Here is a 23039-nt window from a genome sequence, read left to right as displayed (position 1 = left end):
TCTCCGATCCGGCGAAGCTAAACCACCATCGAAGGCCCGCTTATCTACTCCCTGCTGCCTCTCTCTCTCACGACTGAGCGTGAAAACCTCCTCGACAAAAGGCAGATCGGATCTCTTCCTCCTTCCCAAAACGGCTCTACGGTGGCAGGACGGCAAACGGATCTTGGATCACCGTCTCGTTTCGGCTACCGTCGTCCAGGCTCACCGGAGGTTCTGTTCCGGCTGAGTATCCGCAAGTATGGGCGGCGGCTGCAAACGAGTTCTTCGTTCTGCAGATTAGGGTTTCATGGTTCCCGGTTTGGTTCGGTCTGTGAACCCGGCCGATTTTGTTTCCATCGGTTTAGTTTTGGTTAACTATAAATGAGTTGGACCCTAGAGATTTATGTATATGGGCCTACTCCGGAAATAGCTCATTGGACATTATATGTTTATTAATTGAATATCCTTTAACAAAAAAAAAAAAAAAAAATCGGAAGATCCAGCTTTATGATTTTGTGAATATTTCCCATTATAGTTTTAACTTTCAAAAAGATATGACAATATTAATTGAAAAGTTTATCCAAAGGGTGGTAAATGGTAATTCAAAACTTCCGATAAACGGATAAAACGGTATAATGGTTTCATTTTCGGATATTTTAACATTCCGTTTGTAGGACAACTATGTAATCTATTTCACTATTTGAGACGAAAAATATATATTTTCATTTGAATTATTACTCTTAAATCTTAATTATGTGAATCAGAATAAGCTTAGGATAGTAGTAGTAGTAGCTCGCAAAATTGAAGTTTTCTAGGTCGAATGGAGGTCCCCACATTATCTCTTTCAGTCTTTTCATCAATAATGGAGAATTATATGTATTGAAAAATCTCGAGTTGGACATAACTTTGCATGCTTAGCATCACTACAAACTAAAGGGGAAATTAACTTTAAATATCTTGCTTGATCTGATAAATGTTCAGAAATCTTAATTACCTCAAAATTTTGGATATCTACAAATTCAAGTACGGATTGTTACATTATGAAAACTAGATGTACATACTCTCGAATACAAAAGAAATATAAATCAAAAGTTTTGTCCAACTCATGATTATTTATCGTTTTTCTCATTAGTCATTACTATAGCTGTCACAAATTTAAATACTTGCATAACAATAACTTTTTATTCAAACAGTCGTATGATCAGTCCAGTGGTACTGCAAACACATCAATTCAGGATGTAGAAATAGTAAATCAACATATCGAAGATACAAAACTAATTGATAGAAGAATATTCGTGTGCACCAAAAGGTAACGTGCTTTGTTTTGTTGGAGTTTGATGATTCAGTTTGGTCAAAACCCACTTGAGTTTTTTGGCCCATAATGATAGTAAGTGTATGAAAAAGATCTCTCTTTCTTAAAGTTTTTTGCTTGACTTAAGTTGTTTAATTGAAAGAATTACTCATAATCACTTTGATTAACCAAAGTGCTTACGTTTATATTACTAAACAACTCAAATCTGTCTCCACCAAGATGAAAATTATACATATACATCGCCCCTTTTGCATACATATTGTTTTTGTTTTTTTTTGTTTTTGCTTTTATCATTGGATAAGATCTAGCCGGCAAATAAACATCAAACCATATCCATGTTGAAAGGTTTAATATCATGGTCTTTTTTTTTTGTTCAACAATAACTTCGATTACTTCATGGTCTAATCCGTAATGGGTAATCGGATATGTAACATTATCAATCTTAGTAAGAAACATTAGGAACAAGTCATTTCAAATGATGTTATAGATAATAAAAACTGGACAATTATATGCAGCTTTTTTTTTTGTTTCCTTAAACATTAGTTTGATGTTTTCTTACTGCATCTTAAATGGTGTTTTATTATATATAAGATAATTTGGTAAAATATTCAGTTGGTTTCTTTAATTAGTTGTAAAATTTGGTAAAATTTTCTTCATTTATTTTGCACTGTGTCTAAATATAATGAGACAGTGAGTAAATTAGTTTGTTTAATTGTTTTCAAAAGTGCTTTTGAGACCATTTACTATTTACTTCTTTGTATTTGGTAGATTCAACGAATGCAAAAGAGCTTGACGACTCCTCGAACGTTCATACACCGAACGAGTTCTATATCAGTTTGCACCACTCATTGAAACAAATTTTCTCATGCTTTCTAGTTCGACAAAACAACTTATAAGACGCAGAAACACACTTACAAATGTGAGACACTTGTTTGATGATCTGACTACCTACCAGAGTACGAGACTATAGTCTGATCAAAACCATCAAAGAAGCAGCTAATAAGAAACTAAAACAGATCATGTAAATAATACTCAAAACTCAAAAGCAAAAAAATCCCATACACTAGCTAGAAGACAGTTTGGTTACTGCAAGCCAAAAACAAAACCCGTTAATACCATAACTTGTTTGATTGATCTAACCGACTATGTTCTGATCAAACACACACTCATAGCATGATCAGATCCTATTTGCTTTTTTCACATCTCAACCAAAAAGAACACAGTAGTACAGAGGAGAAAATTTTATCACTGATCTCTCAGGCGAAGAGAAACCTCCGAGAAGAAGAAACTCCAGATGATTTCTTGATGTGACCTCCTTCTCGGAAACCTGAATCCGACTCGTCGTGGTGGTACCATCCCACCGATCTCTGCGCTTCTTGTACGATCTGCGATATACCTGTTTCCAAAACAACACCCAATCGGTAAAATTCAAGAATCCATCTCAGAAACAGAGTGTTTATGTGTGTGTGTTTTTTTTTACCTTCTCTGACTGATTGCTTGTTGTGACGGATATCATGGATAGTGGCGGAGATCTTCCAGTAGAGAGGACGGCCGACGTAGAACAGAACCACCATTAAACCGATTAGAATCACTATACGGAACCAGATTCTCGCTGATGATGGAGACGCCATTGTATCTTCTTCGACTTCGAGTGATCCAAATTCGTGAAAACAGAGAAAAAAACTATAACAAAAAAAATTCCCAAAAAGATAATAATAAAAGAATGATTGAGAATATTAAACTACGCCACGTCATCAACATTATAGTTAAGAAGAGAGGGATCATACGGTAATTTTATTCTATATGGGTAACCACTATAACCAAAACCTCTGGATCGCTGAGAGTTACATGCACACGTAAATGCTTTCGGAAAAGCATGCGGAAACATTAAACACCATATAACAAACAATCAAAACCTAAAATTGATAACTCAAAAGTGAACAAAAATACAAATAAAAACCTATTCTATAAAACATTCGTTTATCTTCCGGCGACACTTTTACTCTACTCCGCCTTGAGCTCAACATTTTGGAAAAAAACTCTACTCGTTTTGATAAAATTCCTATAAATCCCAGCTTATGGTTCTCTTCGGATACAAGTTTGGATCTCTTCTAGTGTCTTCCCTTTTGTCTCAGGCACCATCTTTGCCACAAAGATTATCGTCATGGCTGCAAATGCGGAGTATATGTAGAATGTACCTACACAAACAAAAAAAAAAACAAATCGCTTTGTCTCAGTTTAACGTTTCGAAAACAGGGTTACAACACACAATTCTCCCAATCCCAAACAAGCCATTAAGAATGTACCTGGAGAGCTCCAGCTCATGAGGAAGTTGAATGTGTAAGAAACAGCCCAAGCACCAGACCAATTCACCAGTACCACTAAGCTTCCTGCGATTCCCTTCACGTTTATCGGAAATATCTGCGTTTGGGATGAACAGAGCTCCAAATTCAGTGTTTACTTTACTTAAAGTATTGACTCTGTTTGTAAACAAAGTAACTTCCTACACAAGTAACGTCTCCGTTTTTAAACAATGTTACTTTTTACACAAGGAACTATAGTACCATACCTCCGACATTATCACCCAAGGAACAGGTCCCATTCCGATGGAGAAAGCAGCTACATAGATCTGAATAGTGAAGAAAAGACAGGATTTTTAATACTAGTATCATGGACTATACTAAAAGTTTAACACACAGCTCTGTACTTGCGTTCTGTTTCTGGTATTAAGTAAGTACTAATATTTAACTTACAAGTACACCTCCAACGGCTAACATAGGAACCCAGTCAAGCAACAAGTTTTGTCCCTGATTCACAAACATTTTAGAATCGATGTTACGATTTAAATTAACGTACAAACGAATAGATTACTAGCAAAAAACAGGGTTTAGCTAGGGTTTATGATATGGACCTTGAGGAAGAAAGATGTGCCTGTGAGAATACATCCCAAGAAGATACCACCAGCTGAAATCTGCAGAAACATTTGGTCTATATATATAAAACTGAACATTGGGACTCAGAACCCTTTTCTTAAAGTAAAAATATTTTACCATTATTAGTGGCCTTCTTCCAGTTTTGTCTATCAAGATTGTTCCAAGAACAGTTATCGGCACCTGTTAACAACGATTCGATCTGTGTTAAAGTAGTGAAAATACAAATTATTTTAGAGAAGAATATTGACTGAAGCAAAAACGTTTATGCTAATGCACCTGAACACAAGCGATAGCGATTGTTCCGAGCTTCCCAGACGAAAATCCTGTAAGTGTTTTAAAGACTTATGTTAGAATCTAAACTAAACTTGGTTCTAATTCAAGACTAGTTATTGAGGTCAATCTTTCTTATATACCAGCTTTTACAAACGTTTCGCTTGCGTAGAATCCGATCCCGTTGATTCCCACAAACTGTTGGAATACCATCAGGGAAACACCAATCTGAAGAAAAAAAGAAAACACATTTAACTTTCTAAAACATTTGAGTTAACTGAATAAAATATACACAAGTGATTGATAAGTTTTTGCTTTTGGCTTTGAGTTAAACTTACGATGACAGATCGACCATATTTCTTGGAAACAAGATCTTGGATTCTTGCTTTTGGAAGAATCTCTAAAGCTTGAATCGAGACTTGAATACCTTCTGCTTCATTTGCGATATCTGTATCTTTTCCTCGCAGCTTTTGTAGGGCTATGCGGAACTCTTTCTCACGGCCTGCTTTTGCCTGGAAAAGCAAGAGCATGAAAGTTTTTTTAAATGATGTTTTTAGAAACTTATTTGTAGAAAAGGCCTACAAAAATCATGAATAAGAAAGTGAAAATTACCAGCCATCGAGGAGATTCGGGTATGAAGCACAATCCAACGAGCAAAACAATGCAGGGAGCGAGTCCTTGTAAGACCAAAAACACAAAGATTGATCAGTTTTCCGAAGGGAACTAAACCTAAAGATTAAACAAGAAACAGAGGAAAATTTACCAGTTAGGGCAAGAGTTTTCCAAGAAATGAGAGATCCGATCAAGAAAGAAACTGATGAACCGATCACAATCATGAGTTGGTTCAGTGTTGTGAGTCCACCTCGGAGGTGCTTGGGAGATATCTCAGCAATGTACACAGGGACCTGTTTTTATTGATTCATTTAGTTCTAAGACTGAGAGTTTTTATGTACAGAGATAAACATCAACATAATTTACCAAAAGTAGTAGAATTACAATCATCTATTTATCTTTGACTGACTACTACATAAAAAAATTGATTTCAAAGGGTTATATATTTACTTCAGTAAAAAAAAAGCGAGTAACTTACCACATAAGAAAAAACTCCAATCCCATATCCTGTAAAGAACCTTCCTACATCAAGTAGCAAAGCACCCTGCACCACATTTTAATTAACATCAAAATCCATACAAGTTTCCAGTGTTGCAAATAGTCGAAAAATAGGTATTTATTAGGTGTAGATTTAAATACCTTGGAGAAGAAGACAGCGAGCCAACCTGTGATGCAGAAGCAAGCTGAGGTTCTCATAGCCTGATATGAGTGTTAACATACAGTAAATAAATATTGGTATTTTGAAAATGTTAATACTGGCCAATTAAGTTTGGGATTGGGAAAGATTAATTTACCCCTTTTCGGCCGGAGAAATCTGAAATTTTCCCACTCATAACAGCACCAATCATTGCACCTATTGTTAAGATGGATCCAAACATGGAGAACTGCATGTTTCACACACATTAATTATGCGTATAAATATAAACTACAAAATTTGAAAATTCTAGTTGACAAAACAAGAAAAACAGGGAAGAAAACTTTGGTTAATCCAGAAGTATAGACACAAACCTCTGCAATGGAGAGATTGAGATCTTGTCTGATAGATGCCTGAGTAGGCGCTGAGTATCCAACCTTTTAACAAATAATTAAAAAAGAAAAAAATCTAAGAGTGCATGAGAACTAATTAAGACAGAGGTTGAAACAGAGTTTGTCTCTAAAGCCAAAACTTACACAAGAGCCGAACTCAAAGGAGCCACAGACAGCAACAAAAGTGCTGAAGATAACCATCAAGTAGGATTCATTAACCTCACTCTCTTTTTCATCATCTCGATCAGTCAAAAATGGTTTCCCTAGATCCTCAACATTATTTGCTATGTCACCCCTCTCTACATCTTTGATTTCCCTAATTGCCATCCTATCTCTCTCTCTCTCTAACTCTTAACTCTTTGAGAGGAGAAAATATTCAAGGGAAGAGTTAGAGAGAGAGATGTGAAGAGTCAGGTTCGTGAAATGGGTATTTATAGGTAATACATGTATGTAAAGTCTCGACATGGGACGAAGATATTTAAGATATTTGTCCTTCGACGGCAAATTAGATAAATAAAATATTAAAAATGCGATAATGATTGAGATTAGTACTGACAAAAAAAAGAGTGCTCATGTGGGATTGAAGCTGTCACTTACATGGCTCTGATCTTTTTTTACTATTTAAGTTTCTTATTTTCGTTGAACCTTGTCATTCTCTATCAAAATTGTTTTGAAAATGATTTCTTGATTTTTATGTTGATATATTACCATGTGGGTCTCAGTTTTACTTAACTAGCCATAGTGATTGGCTGATTGCGACCAGGGTACGCGTATCAGCTAAATTTGTCCATATGTTCTTCTAATCTTACATAGCTAAGTTTAAGATATTTTTATTTTATCTTAGCTTTTGTTGGTGTTTAATGGTTAAGCTTTATGTAATTTTGTAATAGATAGAATTACTAATTAATTGTCAGCTTTCAACCTTCTCAATTGTTCGGAAGAAAGATAAAAATCTCATCAAAATTAGTCTTTCCACAGATATTTGTTGCCCCGTTCTATTCATGCCGTCGATTTGAGGTATCATGGACTTTTCTAATCCGACGTTTTAGTATATCCTTCTATTTTAATGACGAGACGTGATTAAAATTGTTGAACAAATGCATGCATATATTTATCTAGGGAGAAAGAAATACGTACTAACCTAATTATTAACGGCAAAAGTATAATGAACTTTATACTTTACAAAAAAAAAAAAAAAAAAACTTTATANTTATACAAACATGTCTTGCATACGTCCAAGTAATCTCTAATAATTTTATTTTGTTCAAGAGAAAGGCTTCTACGTTTGCGCAAACTTCTCAAGGCAAAATAAATTAGTTTTTCAACCAAAAAAATAAGTTAGTTTATGTTAAAATTAGCACGTTAAAGCTAGCGTTTGAAGAAAGGTGTATACATCTAAAGCCAATTAATAACCCAAAAAAAACTATAATTCACAAACTAACCACTAATCAATTATATTCTCTATATTTATGTATTAATGACAGGTTATGCCTTTTTGTTTTCTTTTTTTATTTATTTTTTTCTAACCACCACCACTTCTTCTATCATCTCCGACTTCTGGCCACCACCCATCCTCCGGCCAACCTCCGGTCAACCTATGGCCAGCTTCTGGCCAACCTTGGGTCAACCTATGGCCAACTTTCGGCCAACCTCCATCCAAACTCCGGCCAAACTCCGGCCACAACCACCACCCCACCTCTGGCCACCGTCCCACCTCCGGCCACCACCACCGTCTACCACCCTATCCACCTCTGACCACCACCCCATTATCATCACTACCAGTCTACCACCAAGCCAACATTAAAATGGTAATTTTAATTGTTCTATTTATTATTTTTTTAATTTTTTCAAATAGTATGCTACTCCCTCCGTTCTAATTTAGTTGTCGTTCTAAGATTTAATTTTTGTTTCATATTAGTTGTCGTTTTAGATTTTCAATGCAGATGTTTGATGAATATTCAATCTTATCCCTGCTGTTTTAAAGTTTGAACCAATGAAAAAATTATAAAATATATTAATGAAGGACAAAATATAAAATTTAATAGTTTTCTTAATTTGTGTGCAAAAACCTTAAACGACAGTTAAACTAGAACGGAGAGAGTATATCTTTTTATAGTTTTTTTTTATTTGGTTATACAGCAAATTCACCTTTAATAAATAGTTAGAATGTTGTCGTTTACCAAAATATATGACTCAGAACTGACGCATTTCCATATGTGTGTCTCTCTTCACTGTTTTCAAATCTAACATCCTTTGTCTTTTTCTACCCCATTTGCGTTCCATGTTGCAAGTGATCATCTCAGTGCCGATTTCTCAATCCAACATGCATTTGAATACAGTAGCACTTAGAAACAGAACTACTATGATACTATCTCAACTATCTTCCTACACACAATTATTTATCAGTTAGTTATTAAAAAGCTTTCTGTAGACAATGATATTTTATGCAAACAAAAGCAGAATATTCTTGATTTTTTAAGATTTAGAACGATCGATATTCTTACATTGCAAAAAGAACAAACGGCATCGTTTACAGAACAACGCAGCAGCAAGAGTGCAAGACGTTAGGCTTTCACAAAGATTGCTACATGTTAGTTTATTTGGATTGAATATAATCAAAGACAAAGTTAAATCGTGATCCTAGAGTTGGCCAAATATAAATAAGGGAGAAGTCTCAGGAGCCGAGCCATTGCTTGAAGCAGAAAAATGCACAAGATTACGATTAGGGTTTGTTCAAGAATCATTTCTTTGACCAAGTAACAAAAGAAAAAAAAAAGAGGTTACAGTGAGCGAAAGCAAACCCTAATATACACTATTCGATGAGGGATATAATCAATCACTGATCAGACCATTTCCTGTTATTACAACTGCAGCAGCATCACCAGTCTTTTAAGAAATTGGGAAGAAGAACACAGAGAAAGAGTCAAGTACTCATCTGATCATGAGCCATCTTGTCTCTTTCCAAAGAGGAATCTCTCTGAGAAGCTGTAGCTGAGCTCTGTTGAAAGCTGAGACAACTTTCCCTCTTCAAGCTTTTGATGAACACACCTTAGTATGGTTAAAATGAGAGTCTCTTTAATTGAAATTTTATTCAAAGTTTGTGTGCCAATCTTGTCCGGATTGCCACTGCAAGCTGTGTGACCTTGTTTGGATGATAGAGAACCGCACATACCGCAAAACAGACAGCGAATGTAGCGATTAAGAAAACAGTTTGACGGGACCTGTATGTTAGGGTGGAGTGTAATGGTATACATGACTTCCTTGGCCAGTCTCCTATGTCTTTTACGTTCATGACAACCTCTTTGTTTAAAAGAGGATCAGTCTCTTTTCCACCAATATCTGGTGAACAGTCTGCCTGTATCCTCTCTTTACAATCTAATCCTGCTTCCGGATCCTGTCAACATAACGAATGGAGGGCATTAAGAAACAAACACAAGACTGCGCAGACTCTAGTAATATCGTCATATCGTGCCAAAGATATCAGGAAACACAAACTTAATTATCAGAAGTGGAGCAAGAAAACAAAATGTGCAAGACAAGTGAAGATTGTGGGCAGAGTCTAGTATCGATCAAACAGGAGAAAAGGGATAATCAGATATTAGTGAAAAACCTGATTGAAGTTTACTATTGTTGATGGTTTATCCTTCTGGAAACTGCTCTTACAACAGCAACCTGATGAAGGAAGAACATTCCCTGGGGTCACCTTTGACTCTTCATGGATTTGATGCTTTCTGTTAGCGTCACTCGCCAAATTCATATTTTCATGTAGAAGCTTCACGTCGCAGTCACAGGTACAGTGAACAAGACTGTCTGGCTCCATTTTTTTCACCAAAGCTTCCAGATTGTGCAGTACGTTTCCCAAGATTGACGACGAGTTATTTTGTATTAGATAATTCAACACTCTATTGTATCTTTTAATCTGACATCGGTTTATTCTTTTCTCAGTGCATTCTGCAGAGGGCACCTTAACTGACCATGCAATATCTAACAAGAGGCCACTAAAAGCGCTCTGTCTCTCCCCAAAATCACTGCAACAGCAAGTCGAAGAGCAGCAAGCGGTGACTTCTTGTCCCTCTGGAACTAGAGTAGCATTGAACTTCTGCTCTATTTGTTTCATTTCGGAGCAGATAGATTCATCTCCAATAATTAGAGGTATGAAATTTGATAAGCCAGATTCATTTTCAACCTACAAAAGGATTGGAGGAGGACCGTATTAAAGAAAGCTACTTGTAAAAATGTTTATCATTAAAAAAATGAGTACCTCGACAAAAGCAGGGCCAAAGAGATTAGGGTCAGAATTCACAATATTGATCTTGTAGAACTTGTTATTACAAGAACGTTTCTCATCCTGCGCCGGTGTAGGTACAACAGAATAATTATGTGGTAAGTACTTCCCAGAAAAAGACACGAGAAACCTACAACAAAAATAGTTATCTGTAAGCTGCATTATTATTTCATATCTAGAATATCTTAGTGGTCACAAGTGAAAGAAATCAAACCAACAAATGATAGTAGTAATCCAAATGCAACATTTTGAAGTTTCTTGCAATATCAGCATGATCATATGAGGTATACGACAGAACTAAAAACGCGAAAGACCCCAAGCATAGATCAAAATTAGGTTGACATACATACCGGCATTTGGGTTGCAGAAGGTTTTGTCCACAAACAACAAGTTCTATTGGTTTTCCAGCTTCAAAACATGTAGGATACACAAACTGTAGTTTCGGTGACTCTAATTTTACATCGACTCTCTTTAATGATGTTCCACCTATCAAAACCAAAATAAATAAGCACTCATACCAAAAGTGTCTAGATCACAATTAATGATTATCCAGTACGACAGGGAGAAAGAAAAACAGAGAAAACAAGTAGAGCACATCAACTTGCCTTTAATAAGACGGAAAATCATGTTGTTCAAATAGACAGTCATCGAGCCTCTTCCAAATAGCATCTTTCCAGGTTTAAGAATAAATTCATCCAGATATGCCACAGGATCTTTAGACAACTGAAGGAACAGAAAGGAAAAATTATTACAGTGTAAAATCAAGGTGAGAGCTCATATGAAGAGATAATCAGTCTGGATTTTCTCTCTACATGCCACAAGCTTACAAATATGCACAAATTTTAGAAAAAAAGAGCTCCAGGTCACACAAAAACATAGACGGTATAATGGTACTTAAGAGAGAAACAGGTGCATAGAGACAGATTTTCTTTATGTTGTGTGCGGCACCAAGAACATAGAATTGATGAGAAAAAAGATAAAAGAATGTACCTTCGCCCACATAATCTCTGGCATTGCTATAAAGACGGTCAAAATTGTACATCCTGGACGGATATAACCCTCCAGCTCAACAGGCATGGTGGACAACCATTGGAATATCTGCAAATTCAGTTCATCACATGATATTAGTTCTTTGAGATACTGTAAATGTAAACATAGTCTCCGAACACTAAACTGTAATATATAATTCTTGAGAATACTTGATGACGTAGTCTCCGAGGGAACTCTGCTGGATTCCAGTCGTAGAGCTTGAATGAGATCCGACCCGTTGGGCACTACAATGAATTGAAAATTAGTTCATAAAGCGCACAAAACTTTTTGATGTAAGAGTGGGAGAAGAGGACCCACTACAGTTGAATAAGCGCTTTTGTTGTCACCACCGGAAGGTGAAAGTTCAAATTTTGTATCATTCATTCCTTCATCTGGCTGAGGTTCACCCGAACCTGTAACAGAGACAAAGTTGTCTGCGTTGATGCTATGGGTAAAGGGTACAGAACCCTGAGCGGGAATATGCCCATCTTCAAAAATCAATGAAGCCTCTTGTTCTGGTCTCTGGTCACTAGAGCATGTATTATCTGCTTTAAGATAATAACATAGGAAAGCAAAATCAGCTTGAATTTCCAAGAGAGAGCTTAAACATTGATATGCAAAGCAAACAAATAAAACAAAGAAACCGCATGGTGAAATATGATTTGTGCTGTTCACTTATACCTTTTCCATCCTCAACATCAATTACACTGTTATCATTATGTGATGGCGGCACTTGCTGTTGTTTTGTAGCAACGCCTCCTTTATCTACAGGTTTTCTTTTCCGTCTGTTGTTGTGACGCTCTAGCTTTCTCCGACAGCTGCGCTTTCCCTCATCAAAGTCCGGGAGCACATGAAACCTGCCACATAGGTTTACTCTCTGTAATGACGGAAACAGCATAGATGGAGCAAATACATACATACATAAACAATAATACTGACTAGTAGACAGCTGGTAGAGGCAAAATCAGTTAAGCTCAGCCTATGCTAAAGAAAGAGGCTTGGTTAAATGATATGAGAAATCAGTGGAATCATTTCAAACTGATCAACGGTCTCTCTCCCTCAAGTTATTCAATTTCCTAATGAAAGATTCAACAGTTTCTATTCGATCTTTTAGATGATTTCATGTTGCAAATCAAATCTCAATAAATGACTTCAATTCAATACAGAAGATAGTCACCTAAGTCAACCACAAAGCCCACGAGAGAGCGTAGGCGATAAACTGAGACAACTCACCCCCGGATTCAGCTATCAAATCCATTTCAAAATATCAAAGCTTAGATTTGCAAATAAACAGAAAGAGAAGGATAAAGGAAAACATACTTGCCACACTGTTGACAGTATCTCTTATTATCTCCGTCAAGCACAACAAAGGTAGCATTAGCACACCGGAGACAAACCCTATGCCTCCTATGGTAACCTTTAAGCTCGCTTATATCCACTTCACAACCTGGAACCTGACAACGAGCAACACCAGAACCGCCGCGAACACGCTTCTTCTTCGGAAGCTCAGCCTCCTCCAATTTCTGATCAAGCTCAGGACACGAACAAGGAAGCAAACCTTCAACGAAATTGGAACAAATCAACCTCGGGTCTCGCTTCCTAACCCGATCGGAACCTGAACCAGATTCATCAGGAGAAGGATACGATTCAGATTCCGCGAGAGGCTGAGTCGGAATCAGCTGGGGCTGCGGATGAGGAGGAAGAGGAGGAGGAGAAGGAACGGGAGGGAAAGGAGTAAGATGATCGGAAGAATCGAAAGAAACGAGAAGGCGTTCGTCGGCGGCGAAGTCAAGGAGATCTCCCCAATCCCAGAGAGCGGAGGGATAGGTTGAAGGATCATCGTTAACCAATGCAGGAGGAGGTTGAATCTCCATCTCCGGAGGCGTAGGTGATTGAGATTGCGACAGAGAAGACATCTGAGGAGAGTCTTCAATTCAATTTCATAAAATTCTCAGAGAAAGGTCCATTGGTTGTTAGAGGAGGAAGTTGGTGATTTTGGTTCTAAGGTTTTAGGTAAACAAATTTCCACAAAGTCATCAAATTTTGGGGAAAAAAAAAAAGAGAAACAGATTATACAATAAAATATTGTACTAATTTCTAAAGATAAAATAAATTATCTAAAAATATGATTAGTCTACTACTACATTCTTCGTATATGAAATGACTCAATGAACAATCAACTCGTTGAACTAATAAACACAATCATTATTAGTTTGTTAATCGTGCTATCATAATGTATTCACATAACTATTCCTTTTTTTTTTTCACCTAATTGATTCACAAATTCTTTGAAAAAGCTGAAAACTCATTCATCTTGAAAAGACTACTATATGATTTTAAGAATCATTTTTTTTGTTGTCTTATAAATAGACAAGCACTTTTGTTTTGTACCAATCACTTTCTTTTTTGTTTTATGTAGTGCTATTTTTGGACTGGTTGATTTTATATAGTACAGTAGGAGGTGTTACATCAAATTCTAAATCCGATGTAGATGCATTATGTTTTTAGTTAACCAATAGGTTTCAATACAGTTAAAATGCTTATAAAGTTTTTTTGTTTTTTTGAACACCATACGAATAAAAAATACTTCTATACAATTAATTTTACTACTAAAACATTAAAACGTTACTAGGATTAAAAATCGTAGAATAATATTTTTTAAAAAATTTGGGACACCGAGAAAGAAAAAAAATGAGCTGCGTGGGAGTGTGTCGGGGCGTGAGAGAAACGCGTTGTATGGTGGCAGCACGTGATTGGTTGAAAGGAGTGTCGCGTGTAAGCTACGCGAATTTGAGGAAACCAAACTGTTCATCTATCGTTATCGATAACGACGCCGGATCAGTGTTACTTGGGACGTGAGCGACCCACCAAAGTGCCTCTTTTTTTCTTCTCCCTTCTCCAACAAATAACGGTGGATTTTGGTCTTCTGATTTCTCCAAGTCATTACAATAATATTACACCACCAGATTATAGACACGCGTCTCATTCGCCATGTGATTTTTATATACCCCCTTTTGTACTATAATAATCATATAGCTTACTTTATTTCTTTATTGTGTTGAGAAACTTTATATGACATGATTAAACAAATGACTTGGGGGAATGTGAATATTATGGCCCAGTCTGGGCCTTGGAATAAATGTTTAATGTTGACACCATGACCAAATGAACCACCAACAGAAATTGATTGCCAAAAAAGANAAAAAAAAAAAAAAAAAAAAAAACCACCAACAGAGACTTGAATTCGAGGGTTAGGTGATATTGTGAACCCGAGTTCGATCTCTAGAATAAGTGAATACTTATACAACTGGAGAGAAAGTTACCAACAATTTATGGGTTACTTAATATTGGAGTTGGAGGTGACATTTGAGTACCATTGAAATTGCTTATTTGACTTAATCGCTGGCTTATTGGATGATTGAAAACATTTGCATATACATTAAATAGAAGACATGTCGCTTTATAAGCACAAAATGAAATGGATATAAAACATATCTGTATATTGTTTAAAATTAAGGAATCAGGTTTTACAACGTAGGAATCTTGCTTTACAAGGCAAACTTCTTGCTTTGTCTGATAATTAATTGAGTCGAGAGAACAAGTTTGGCTTCCAGATTAAGCCACAATGATTCCAATAATCTTTTTTTTTTTTCATACTGTGCACATATCATTGCATCACCAGATTTTGATGTTTTAATTTAACAACAACAAAATCAAACGCCATTTTGCGAGCGGAAGTTTCGATCCAGACAAAATTCTGCTGAAAGAGTTTGGTCTTTGTGCTTGTTACCTATGGTGGTGGTTATGTTATGTGGTAGGTATGCCTGGAACTTGAGGAACGGCAGGTTTAGGCTGTTTGATCTTATCCACAAGCACAGCTTGAGTCGTGAGAACTATGCCGGCAACAGAAACCGCATTTTGGAGGGCGAATCTTGAAACCCGACAAGGATCTGCTATTCCAGAGTTCAGAAGATCTTCATACCTTCCAGACATTGCGTTGTAACCACTTCTCCATTCGAGCTCTCTGGTTTTCTCCACTACAACTAATCCATCAACCCCGGCATTGGTTGCTATGGCCATTGCAGGTGCTGTGAGCGCCTGCAAACAAAAAGAGAAGCGAATTTTTAACGAAACCAGAATGGTTAGGAAACAGGTTTTGGTTTCGTCATTCAGTTTTCATACCGTCGCTACAATGTCTGCACCTATCTGTTCATATGAATCTTCCAGTATATTCTTCTTGATTCTCGGGATCTCATCTAAAAGATGAATATATGTGGCACCACCACCTGGAACTATACCTTCTCTCATGGCTGCAAATGTAGCGTTCTTCGCATCCTCTATTCTAAGTTTTCTGTCCTCAAGTTCTGTTTCAGTGTGACCTCCCACCTGAATCAAGACAGGGTTAACCTGATATCTTCACGGTAGAAATTAAGTTCTGTTGACATCCCAAGTTGTTGCAGCATATTATAAACAAAAGAAGGGTTATGGTAAAATTGGACCTTAATTACAGCCACACCTCCTGTGAGCTTAGCAATTCTCTCTGCGATCTTTTTTGAAAGATATGAATTATCTGTCTCAGCTAGATCCTTCTTCATCTGAGCAATTCTTGCCTGAATCTCCGGTTTAGTTGAATCGTCTGCGACTATAGTTGTCGAATTAGCTGTAATTATTACTCTCCGAGAAACACCTAGCTGATCTGAAGTTGCACCCATGAGAGACATGCCTAAATCTCCGGAAAGATAATCAGCTCCTGTTTTATATCATTTGTCATGTTTAGCAAGTGAACTATGTCGTGTGAAAATCAACATGGAAAGTACAGTTGATTGAGAAAAAACCGGGACCTGTCATGAGTGCAATGTCTTGTAGCAAAGCCTTTTTCCCATCCAACATTCCTGGACATTTCACAACAGCAACATTAATCAAACCTTGCTTCTTGTTCACCACCAGTATCTCAAGCACTTCCGCGGATATATCTTCTGCAATTATAAGGAGTGGAACACTGAGTTGTGAAGTTTTCTCCAGTAACGGAACTAATTCCTTGGCTGAAGTGATTTTCTGATCCGTCACAAGGATTTTAGCTTTGTCGAATTCCACAGTAGATTTCTCCTGATTTGTGATGAAATGAGGCGACATATAGCCCTTGTCAAACTGTACAAAATAAATTTTCCTCATGAGTCACAGTAACCCAATGGTTTGATAATCTTAACTATGCAAAAGTGTGAAACTAACCTTCATCCCTTCCTCAACTATAACAGACGTTTCTGATGTGGAAGATGATTCAATGGAGATGACGCCATCAGGGCCAATCTTTTCCACAGTTTCAGCAATCAAGTTCCCCACAAATTCATCGTTGCCAGCAGAGATTGACGCCACGGCTACAGAACACAAGAATCCCTTTTAAATTATTACGAAAAATGAGATCAATCCAAACTTAGCTATGGTAAATAAGTAGTAAGTAACCTTTAACATCACTCTTCCCTTTGACAGGAACACTTTTCACCATCAACACCCTGACCAACTCTTTAACAGTCTTGTTCATCCCATTCTTCACAGAAACAGCATTAGCTCCAAAAGCAATAGCCAAAGATCCAGCCTTGATCATTTCTCTAGCCAAAATGATTGCAGTTGTTGTCCCATCACCCGCTGATTCATTCATCTTAACCGCAACCTACATTACAAAGTATCCCCCCAAAGTTTCAGGTTTGCTGCTAATTCATTAAAACAATGAACGAAACAAGGAGAAAGAGGGGAACGAATCATTTAGCCACCATGAATGAATAACCTCTTGAATTAACGTTGCTCCAGCGTTCTCAATCGTATCAGGAAGCTCAATAGATTTAGCAATGGTAACACCATCGTTAATAACTTTGATTGTGTCTTTTTCAGCTAACACTACATTACGCCCTTCATATTCAAAAAAAACAAAAACATTTTCAAGACTCAGTTTCTTTATCAATTCCAAAATGAAGCAATTCTAAATTCGGATTCAATGAGTCTCTCACCTCTAGGGCCTAAAGTAACGGAAACAGCATCAGCTAACTTATCAATACCGGCTTGTAGTGCTTCTCTGCTATCTTTACCGTAGAGTATTCTCTTGGATCCTGCTCTCACCACTGAGAATTTTCTTGGGTTGTTCCTCTGACTATTACGGCTCTACATGACCGAGAGGAAACTTGTTCGGTTAAGAAAAAAAAATAAGATTCTTGGGGGAACGAAATGGTGGGCGAAGAGAGGAATTGGGGACTTACCGGAGAAATGATTGTCGGCGAGAAAGACGACGGTGATACGGCGGCTAACATTTCGTCTCTTCCGTTTTATGGGAATAGGATGCGACGGAAGGGGTTTTAATTGATGTTTGGGGTTTAGGTGAGCGAGTTTTGTAAATTCGATTACCCGGACGAGTCAAGCGACGAGTCNTTTTTTTTTTTTTAATATAAGTTTGTTTTTTGGGTGAATTAGCTGAGTAGCCAAAAAAAACTATAGAATAATATAACCATCTATTAAAAAAATTAGAAAAGTAGGATCAAGGGTAGGGTAAATTACTATTTTGGGTTTTTTGGTTTAAAGGTAGGGGTGAAGGTGATGGCCGGCGGTAATGGTTGACGGTGGTTCGGTGGCGGTCCGACGGTACTTCGGCGGTGGTCCGGTGACGGTCCGGCGGTTCTCCGGCGGTGTTCCGGCGGTGGTCCGGCGGTCTCCGGCGATGGCCCGGCGGTTCTCCGGCGGTTCTTCGACGGTCTCTGGCGGTGGCCCGGCGGTAGTGGTTGGAGGAAATCTAAACCCTAAGGGATAGTACATTGAGAACCCTAGTGGTGATAATGGTAAAGAGGTGGTGGCCGCCGAAGAACCGCCGGAGGTGGTGGCCGGTGGTGGTGACGCCGGAGGTGGTGGCGATGGCCGGTGGTCAGAAGATGGTGGTGGTGATGAAAGATAGTGAAGAGGTAAAAATTGGTATTATACATATAATATAGAGTATATAATCAATACATAGTTAGTATAGTTAGTTATTAAATTATAGAATTTTTTTTGGTCATACAACCCAATTCCCCTTGTTTTTTTCAGGGAAAGCAAAACAGAAATGTATACATTGAAAATTGTTATAAATAAGTGTTTGATTTTGTGGTGAATATAATATAAAGAATAGAGAAAATTTTATACTGTAGAAGAATTGGGATCTATATATATAAAGTCTAGTTTTCTCACTCCTGGTGCTGCCACGTCATCATCTCTCTCAATTAAATTAGGCCATTTTCTTGAAGCCCAATTTTAGGAGACAACACAGTAAGCAATTCTTATTTCATTCTTTAATTTGAATTTCTAAGCCCATTTCGAATCCATCTCTATTACCTGTTCAATCTGCTCATCGAAGAAAACTCTTTTCCTGGTAGCTTGACTCCGCCGCCATTAATGTGCGACCTCAACCGTCCCCCCATCTTGATTCCCTTCTATCACCTCACACGTCCCTCATCTTCTTCATTGTTTCTTTACTCGCTTATCCTTCAAACCCTTTCTCTATCTCCATCGGATAGTTTTCCTCTACAACTGTTACTCAAGTTCTTTCAATGCTCTGTCATTCAATTGAAGCCGCACTAATTTTTCTTCAATGCGTGCAAGGTCAAGTCCTATATAATGCCTTCTCCTCCAACTTCATGCCTCTCACAATTTCTTTCTCTCTAAATTTTTTCTTTACTAACATGGATTCCACTGTTGTTTCATTCGAAAATCTCAAAGCTGGCCGCCTACACCAGCAGATCGTTGGAAGATTGCTTCGCCACTGGACTGCCCGCAACGTCAAAAAAGGAGGCCAACTAATGGGAGTAGATTTCCTGCTAATAGATCAAAAGGTTGTATCGATCTCAACTACATTTTTCAGTTACTCGATTATAATCTCTTTCTCTAATTTGACTTTCTTCTTTTCAGAGTTGTTTCATCCAAGGATCCATCAATGTCACTCATCTTTCAAAACACGAAAAGTCGCTGTCTGATGGGGCAATATATATTCTGTCGGATTTTGAAGTCACCAAAAGCAACACCCGTTTTAAACTAACTGATTCCCCTTTCTCCATACGTTTCATAGCAACCACTGCTTTTCATCAGGTCCACGAGTCTTTCGGTATTTTTCCGGAAGAGTTTTACAGGTTCATTACTTATCAGCAGTTGGTTTCTCTTGCCAATACCAATACAGATCTTCCAGGTGAGCCGAGGATTTAACTCTTTCAATATTGCCCGTCTCCTATATTGTGTTCATCTCTTAAAAGTAAAACTTCCATTATTAAGCGCTCATGACTTCGTTTAATTTAGAAAAAGAAATAGACAAATTTTCTATATGATGTACATGGCGTCTTTGTTCTACTTTTCTATATTATGTTGATTAACAGTGTTGTTATTTTATTCTATTCATGAATTTATAGCCTAATGATTATTTCCATACATTTCATTTGCATAGCTCAAACCTCGCTATTTAGAGCAACATGTAGTGGGTAGATTGCTCCATTTTATTGGCCTGCCCGTAATGCTAAAAATCCGGCGTCAGCCAACTCATGGGTGTTGACTTCATTCTCTCATTGACGAAAAGGTATTCTCCTGCTCCTCATGTTTGACTCTCAATCACCTATTCCTCCTATTTTAATAGTAATGTGTGTTGCAGACTACTATGATGCAGGGGTCGATTAACATTCTCCACCTTCTAAATTTTGAGAGATCTTTGATCGATGGAGGCCATGGGGAAATCTACATTATATATGGTCTTGAAGTCACAAGAAGCAACCCACGTTTTAAACTCACTGATTTCTATATCTCTATAAACAATTACTCTCTCTTGGAAACACAAATTCCAAACTCTCGGGTACGTCTTCTTATTGGAACCTAATATATTGAACAGTTCCGATATTTTTATACTTTCAAAAACTAACCTCTCTTCACATGGGCCAAGTTTGTTCAACACATGCGTATCATAATGGAGTCACACAAACGTTGGAGAGGATGTTAGTCGTTATACATCTTGAAAGGTTTGAGTTCTTAGCAAACCACGTCTGTTTAGAGTTGTTTAATTAAACATACACTCTCCCTCCCCCATGACTTACCCATATTACATCACCACATGTTTCAATACTACTGCTGCAATGAGAAGCAGCGGTGAGAAAGTTCGAGTTAGCGCATTTGACGAACAAACACGCGACCACGCTTGAGGTTATTTATAGCGAGAAAGATGGAGGGAGTTGTATAATTTACCCACCAATATCAACCCCAAGATATTCAGAGAATCGGAGGTCATATTCTACCTATTCTTGATTATGTGTAGTCAATACTATGTGCATGGTCTTCTCAAATATTATGATCTGTCAACCTTGCAACACACTTACCAATTATTTCTCTCCCGGTGAACTTTAACTTAATTTACATCAGGGACTAAATTTTGATGGGGAGTTTGTGACAACAAGGGACTNATATGTTTAGAGTTGTTTAATTAAACATACACTCTCCCTCCCCCATGACTTACCCATATTACATCACCACATGTTTCAATACTACTGCTGCAATGAGAAGCAGCGGTGAGAAAGTTCGAGTTAGCGCATTTGACGAACAAACACGCGACCACGCTTGAGGTTATTTATAGCGAGAAAGATGGAGGGAGTTGTATAATTTACCCACCAATATCAACCCCAAGATATTCAGAGAATCGGAGGTCATATTCTACCTATTCTTGATTATGTGTAGTCAATACTATGTGCATGGTCTTCTCAAATATTATGATCTGTCAACCTTGCAACACACTTACCAATCATTTCTCTCCCGGTGAACTTTAACTTAATGTTACATCAGGGACTAAATTTTGATGGGGAGTTTGTGACAACAAGGGACTTTGTAGAAATGTAATAACCGGCTCTCTTTTTAATCCATTTAATTTTCATATTCCTAAAATCTTTGTCTACACGTACCCAAAATTGGACTATCAAACATGCTAAATGTCTCAACTCTACAGAACCATTGAAAGTCTTTGTATTTCTCTAAGTCTTTACAATCAAGATTACAATGTATTTAAAGACATGTTAATTACAAAACAAGTTCGATCTTCCTGAAAAGAGGAGAAGATTTCTAAACCGTTATTTGACCAAGTTTGATGATCAAATATTCCATATTTGGTCAACCATATCATGGTATACAGAAGATTGAACATGTATACATTGATGAACGAACCCACATGTGCATTTTCCAAATTCTATAACTAAGATCCACTTTATTATTACGCTCATGCTCTTATTACAACCATCCATGCATTCGTAACACTGAAACGTGTATGTTATTGTGTAAGATAACCTTCCAGCTGCAGTCTTCGGCATTGCCAAACATTTCACAAAGTAAGGATTCCTGAAAAATATAAAACCTGACCTGAAAGAAAGAGTGAGTGGTGAAGGAAGCAAGAAGCAGAAAACGAAATGCAGAAAAGTAAAAGACAAAACAAAATTCAAGAGAAGTAAACTCTAATATGCTCATCTTAATATGTTAAAGCTTGTAAATCAAAAAAAACATGTTAAAGCTTGTGTCAAGTTTCACATGCGTGATCTTCATATGTTTAAATAATCACATGTTGCAGATGGAAAACAAAACCAACCATGGCTAAGTGAGAAATGCTTCACTGAATCTTTCTATCCTGCCCACCTCTCGCAGGAATCACTTGCCAAACAAACAAAACAAACATAAGAAAATAAAATTTAATAACGTAAACAACAAAACACAAATAAATAAGTTAGAAATTCTATTCATTAATTTAACAACACACAATTCACATCCGATCGAAACACAGACTCTGGAGACCAAACGAAACAAAATTAAAACAAAAATCGGCATTACAATTCACAAATTAATTCTGAAATGAAACCGTAAAAAAAAAATCAATAAACGCCAGATTTGAAGACCAACAAACACTTAACTGGAACAAAACCAGCAGAGAAGAGCCAATTAACCCGTACGGATGCAAAGCGCAGAGAGGTAAATTATTCATCACTGAAAGGGCTGAATGAAGAAGGATTAGCATGATGAAGGAAATACTTTCAAAACTCTAATAATACTGTAGATCGGGAAAATTACTTCTCCGCTCCGCTATCCGTTCACACGACCTCATGTTTTGAAAGGGAAGAAAGCCATTCCCACATCAAGGACAAACCAGTAACAACGTAACGGCCCAACATAATTCTAATTATTAAAGAAATTAAGGCCCAATGTCTAACAGAAAAAGAACCAAATTAAAATTACAGAACTGGTAAAACATTTGACATCAAAAACCACAAACACATTACTCCAAAAACAAAAGCATTTTGAAAAAAACAATTACCACAGGTTAATTATTTTCTTTTAAAAAACAAAAAACATTACCTACAACAACATCTAAGAAAAGTAAAAAATATGGAACGAGAAAATGAGAAATTAAATTAATAAACCAAAACGAAAGACTAAACCAATAAAACAAACAATAACTATACAAAACTTAACTTCAAATTCTATATTTTATGAATCCAAAAAAAGATCATCATGATTTTAGTAAATTCTAGATTTCTAAAATAGAAAACAAAATACAAACTTGAAAAAAAGAGAC

The 23039-nt window shown here is 37.0% G+C and overlaps 4 protein-coding genes across 6 annotated transcripts; all 4 read right to left on the bottom strand.

Annotated features, from left to right (window-relative positions):
* On the bottom strand, positions 2289-3007 carry LOC104770227. The gene is made up of 2 exons (XM_010494621.1): positions 2772-3007; positions 2289-2687 (listed from the first exon to the last, which is right to left on the bottom strand). The coding sequence occupies exons 1-2, from the start codon at positions 2920-2922 to the stop codon at positions 2548-2550; spliced, it is 291 nt and encodes a 96-aa protein (XP_010492923.1). The 5' UTR covers positions 2923-3007; the 3' UTR covers positions 2289-2547.
* On the bottom strand, positions 3064-6525 carry LOC104770226 (sugar transporter ERD6-like 16). The gene is made up of 16 exons (XM_010494620.2): positions 6277-6525; positions 6115-6177; positions 5901-5990; positions 5746-5805; positions 5585-5650; positions 5258-5399; positions 5107-5171; positions 4833-5006; positions 4638-4722; positions 4501-4547; positions 4342-4404; positions 4203-4262; positions 4045-4098; positions 3861-3920; positions 3598-3712; positions 3064-3489 (listed from the first exon to the last, which is right to left on the bottom strand). Exons 1-16 carry the CDS (start codon positions 6457-6459, stop codon positions 3368-3370), a joined length of 1449 nt encoding a protein of 482 aa, XP_010492922.1. The 5' UTR covers positions 6460-6525; the 3' UTR covers positions 3064-3367.
* Positions 8794-13631, bottom strand: LOC104770225 (squamosa promoter-binding-like protein 7). 2 transcript variants are annotated; one of them, XM_010494618.2, is made up of 10 exons: positions 12767-13631; positions 12128-12303; positions 11765-11994; positions 11617-11691; positions 11408-11515; positions 11023-11140; positions 10768-10903; positions 10394-10547; positions 9743-10318; positions 8794-9526 (listed from the first exon to the last, which is right to left on the bottom strand). In XM_010494618.2, the coding sequence occupies exons 1-10, from the start codon at positions 13360-13362 to the stop codon at positions 9224-9226; spliced, it is 2472 nt and encodes an 823-aa protein (XP_010492920.1). In that variant the 5' UTR covers positions 13363-13631; the 3' UTR covers positions 8794-9223. The 2 variants fall into 2 exon arrangements, with proteins under 2 accessions (XP_010492920.1, XP_010492921.1); XM_010494619.2 differs by having other exon boundaries at positions 11765-11991; positions 12767-13362.
* Positions 15047-17805, bottom strand: LOC104770224 (chaperonin 60 subunit alpha 2, chloroplastic). Of its 2 annotated transcripts, XM_010494616.2 has the most exons (9): positions 17695-17805; positions 17449-17599; positions 17229-17350; positions 16907-17114; positions 16676-16821; positions 16288-16594; positions 15946-16196; positions 15629-15832; positions 15047-15544 (listed from the first exon to the last, which is right to left on the bottom strand). In XM_010494616.2, exons 1-9 carry the CDS (start codon positions 17743-17745, stop codon positions 15254-15256), a joined length of 1731 nt encoding a protein of 576 aa, XP_010492918.1. In that variant the 5' UTR covers positions 17746-17805; the 3' UTR covers positions 15047-15253. The 2 variants fall into 2 exon arrangements, with proteins under 2 accessions (XP_010492918.1, XP_010492919.1); XM_010494617.1 differs by lacking the exons at positions 17449-17599; positions 17695-17805 and having other exon boundaries at positions 17215-17307.

The sequence above is a fragment of the Camelina sativa genome, chromosome 20 (assembly GCF_000633955.1).
Source record: "Camelina sativa cultivar DH55 chromosome 20, Cs, whole genome shotgun sequence".
In the NCBI taxonomy this organism is placed as follows: Eukaryota; Viridiplantae; Streptophyta; class Magnoliopsida; order Brassicales; family Brassicaceae; genus Camelina; species Camelina sativa.
Note: the sequence above shows the minus strand (reverse complement) of the source record. Positions and strands in the feature narration are given on the sequence as shown.

What these genes read in the sequence shown, in the direction of transcription:
- LOC104770225 (XM_010494618.2), bottom strand. Translation starts at nt 13,362, where the DNA reads ATGTCTTCTCTGTCGCAATCTCAATCACCTACGCCTCCGGAGATGGAG. An exon ending in AAAGCGCTTATTCAACTGTA is followed by an intron (nt 11,692 to 11,764) that starts GTGGGTCCTCTT and finishes AATTCATTGTAG; the next exon opens with TGCCCAACGGGTCGGATCTC. An exon ending in TTGGCCCTGCTTTTGTCGAG is followed by an intron (nt 10,319 to 10,393) that starts GTACTCATTTTT and finishes ATCCTTTTGTAG; the next exon opens with GTTGAAAATGAATCTGGCTT.
- LOC104770227 (XM_010494621.1), bottom strand. Translation starts at nt 2,922, where the DNA reads ATGGCGTCTCCATCATCAGCGAGAATCTGGTTCCGTATAGTGATTCTA. An exon ending in CAAGCAATCAGTCAGAGAAG is followed by an intron (nt 2,688 to 2,771) that starts GTAAAAAAAAAC and finishes TTTTGGAAACAG; the next exon opens with GTATATCGCAGATCGTACAA.
- LOC104770224 (XM_010494616.2), bottom strand. Translation starts at nt 17,745, where the DNA reads ATGTTAGCCGCCGTATCACCGTCGTCTTTCTCGCCGACAATCATTTCT. An exon ending in CGTTACTTTAGGCCCTAGAG is followed by an intron (nt 17,351 to 17,448) that starts GTGAGAGACTCA and finishes TTGAATATGAAG; the next exon opens with GGCGTAATGTAGTGTTAGCT. An exon ending in GAGGTGTGGCTGTAATTAAG is followed by an intron (nt 15,833 to 15,945) that starts GTCCAATTTTAC and finishes GTCTTGATTCAG; the next exon opens with GTGGGAGGTCACACTGAAAC.
- LOC104770226 (XM_010494620.2), bottom strand. Translation starts at nt 6,459, where the DNA reads ATGGCAATTAGGGAAATCAAAGATGTAGAGAGGGGTGACATAGCAAAT. An exon ending in CCTTTGAGTTCGGCTCTTGT is followed by an intron (nt 6,178 to 6,276) that starts GTAAGTTTTGGC and finishes ATTTGTTAAAAG; the next exon opens with GTTGGATACTCAGCGCCTAC. An exon ending in CGAAACGTTTGTAAAAGCTG is followed by an intron (nt 4,548 to 4,637) that starts GTATATAAGAAA and finishes AAACACTTACAG; the next exon opens with GATTTTCGTCTGGGAAGCTC.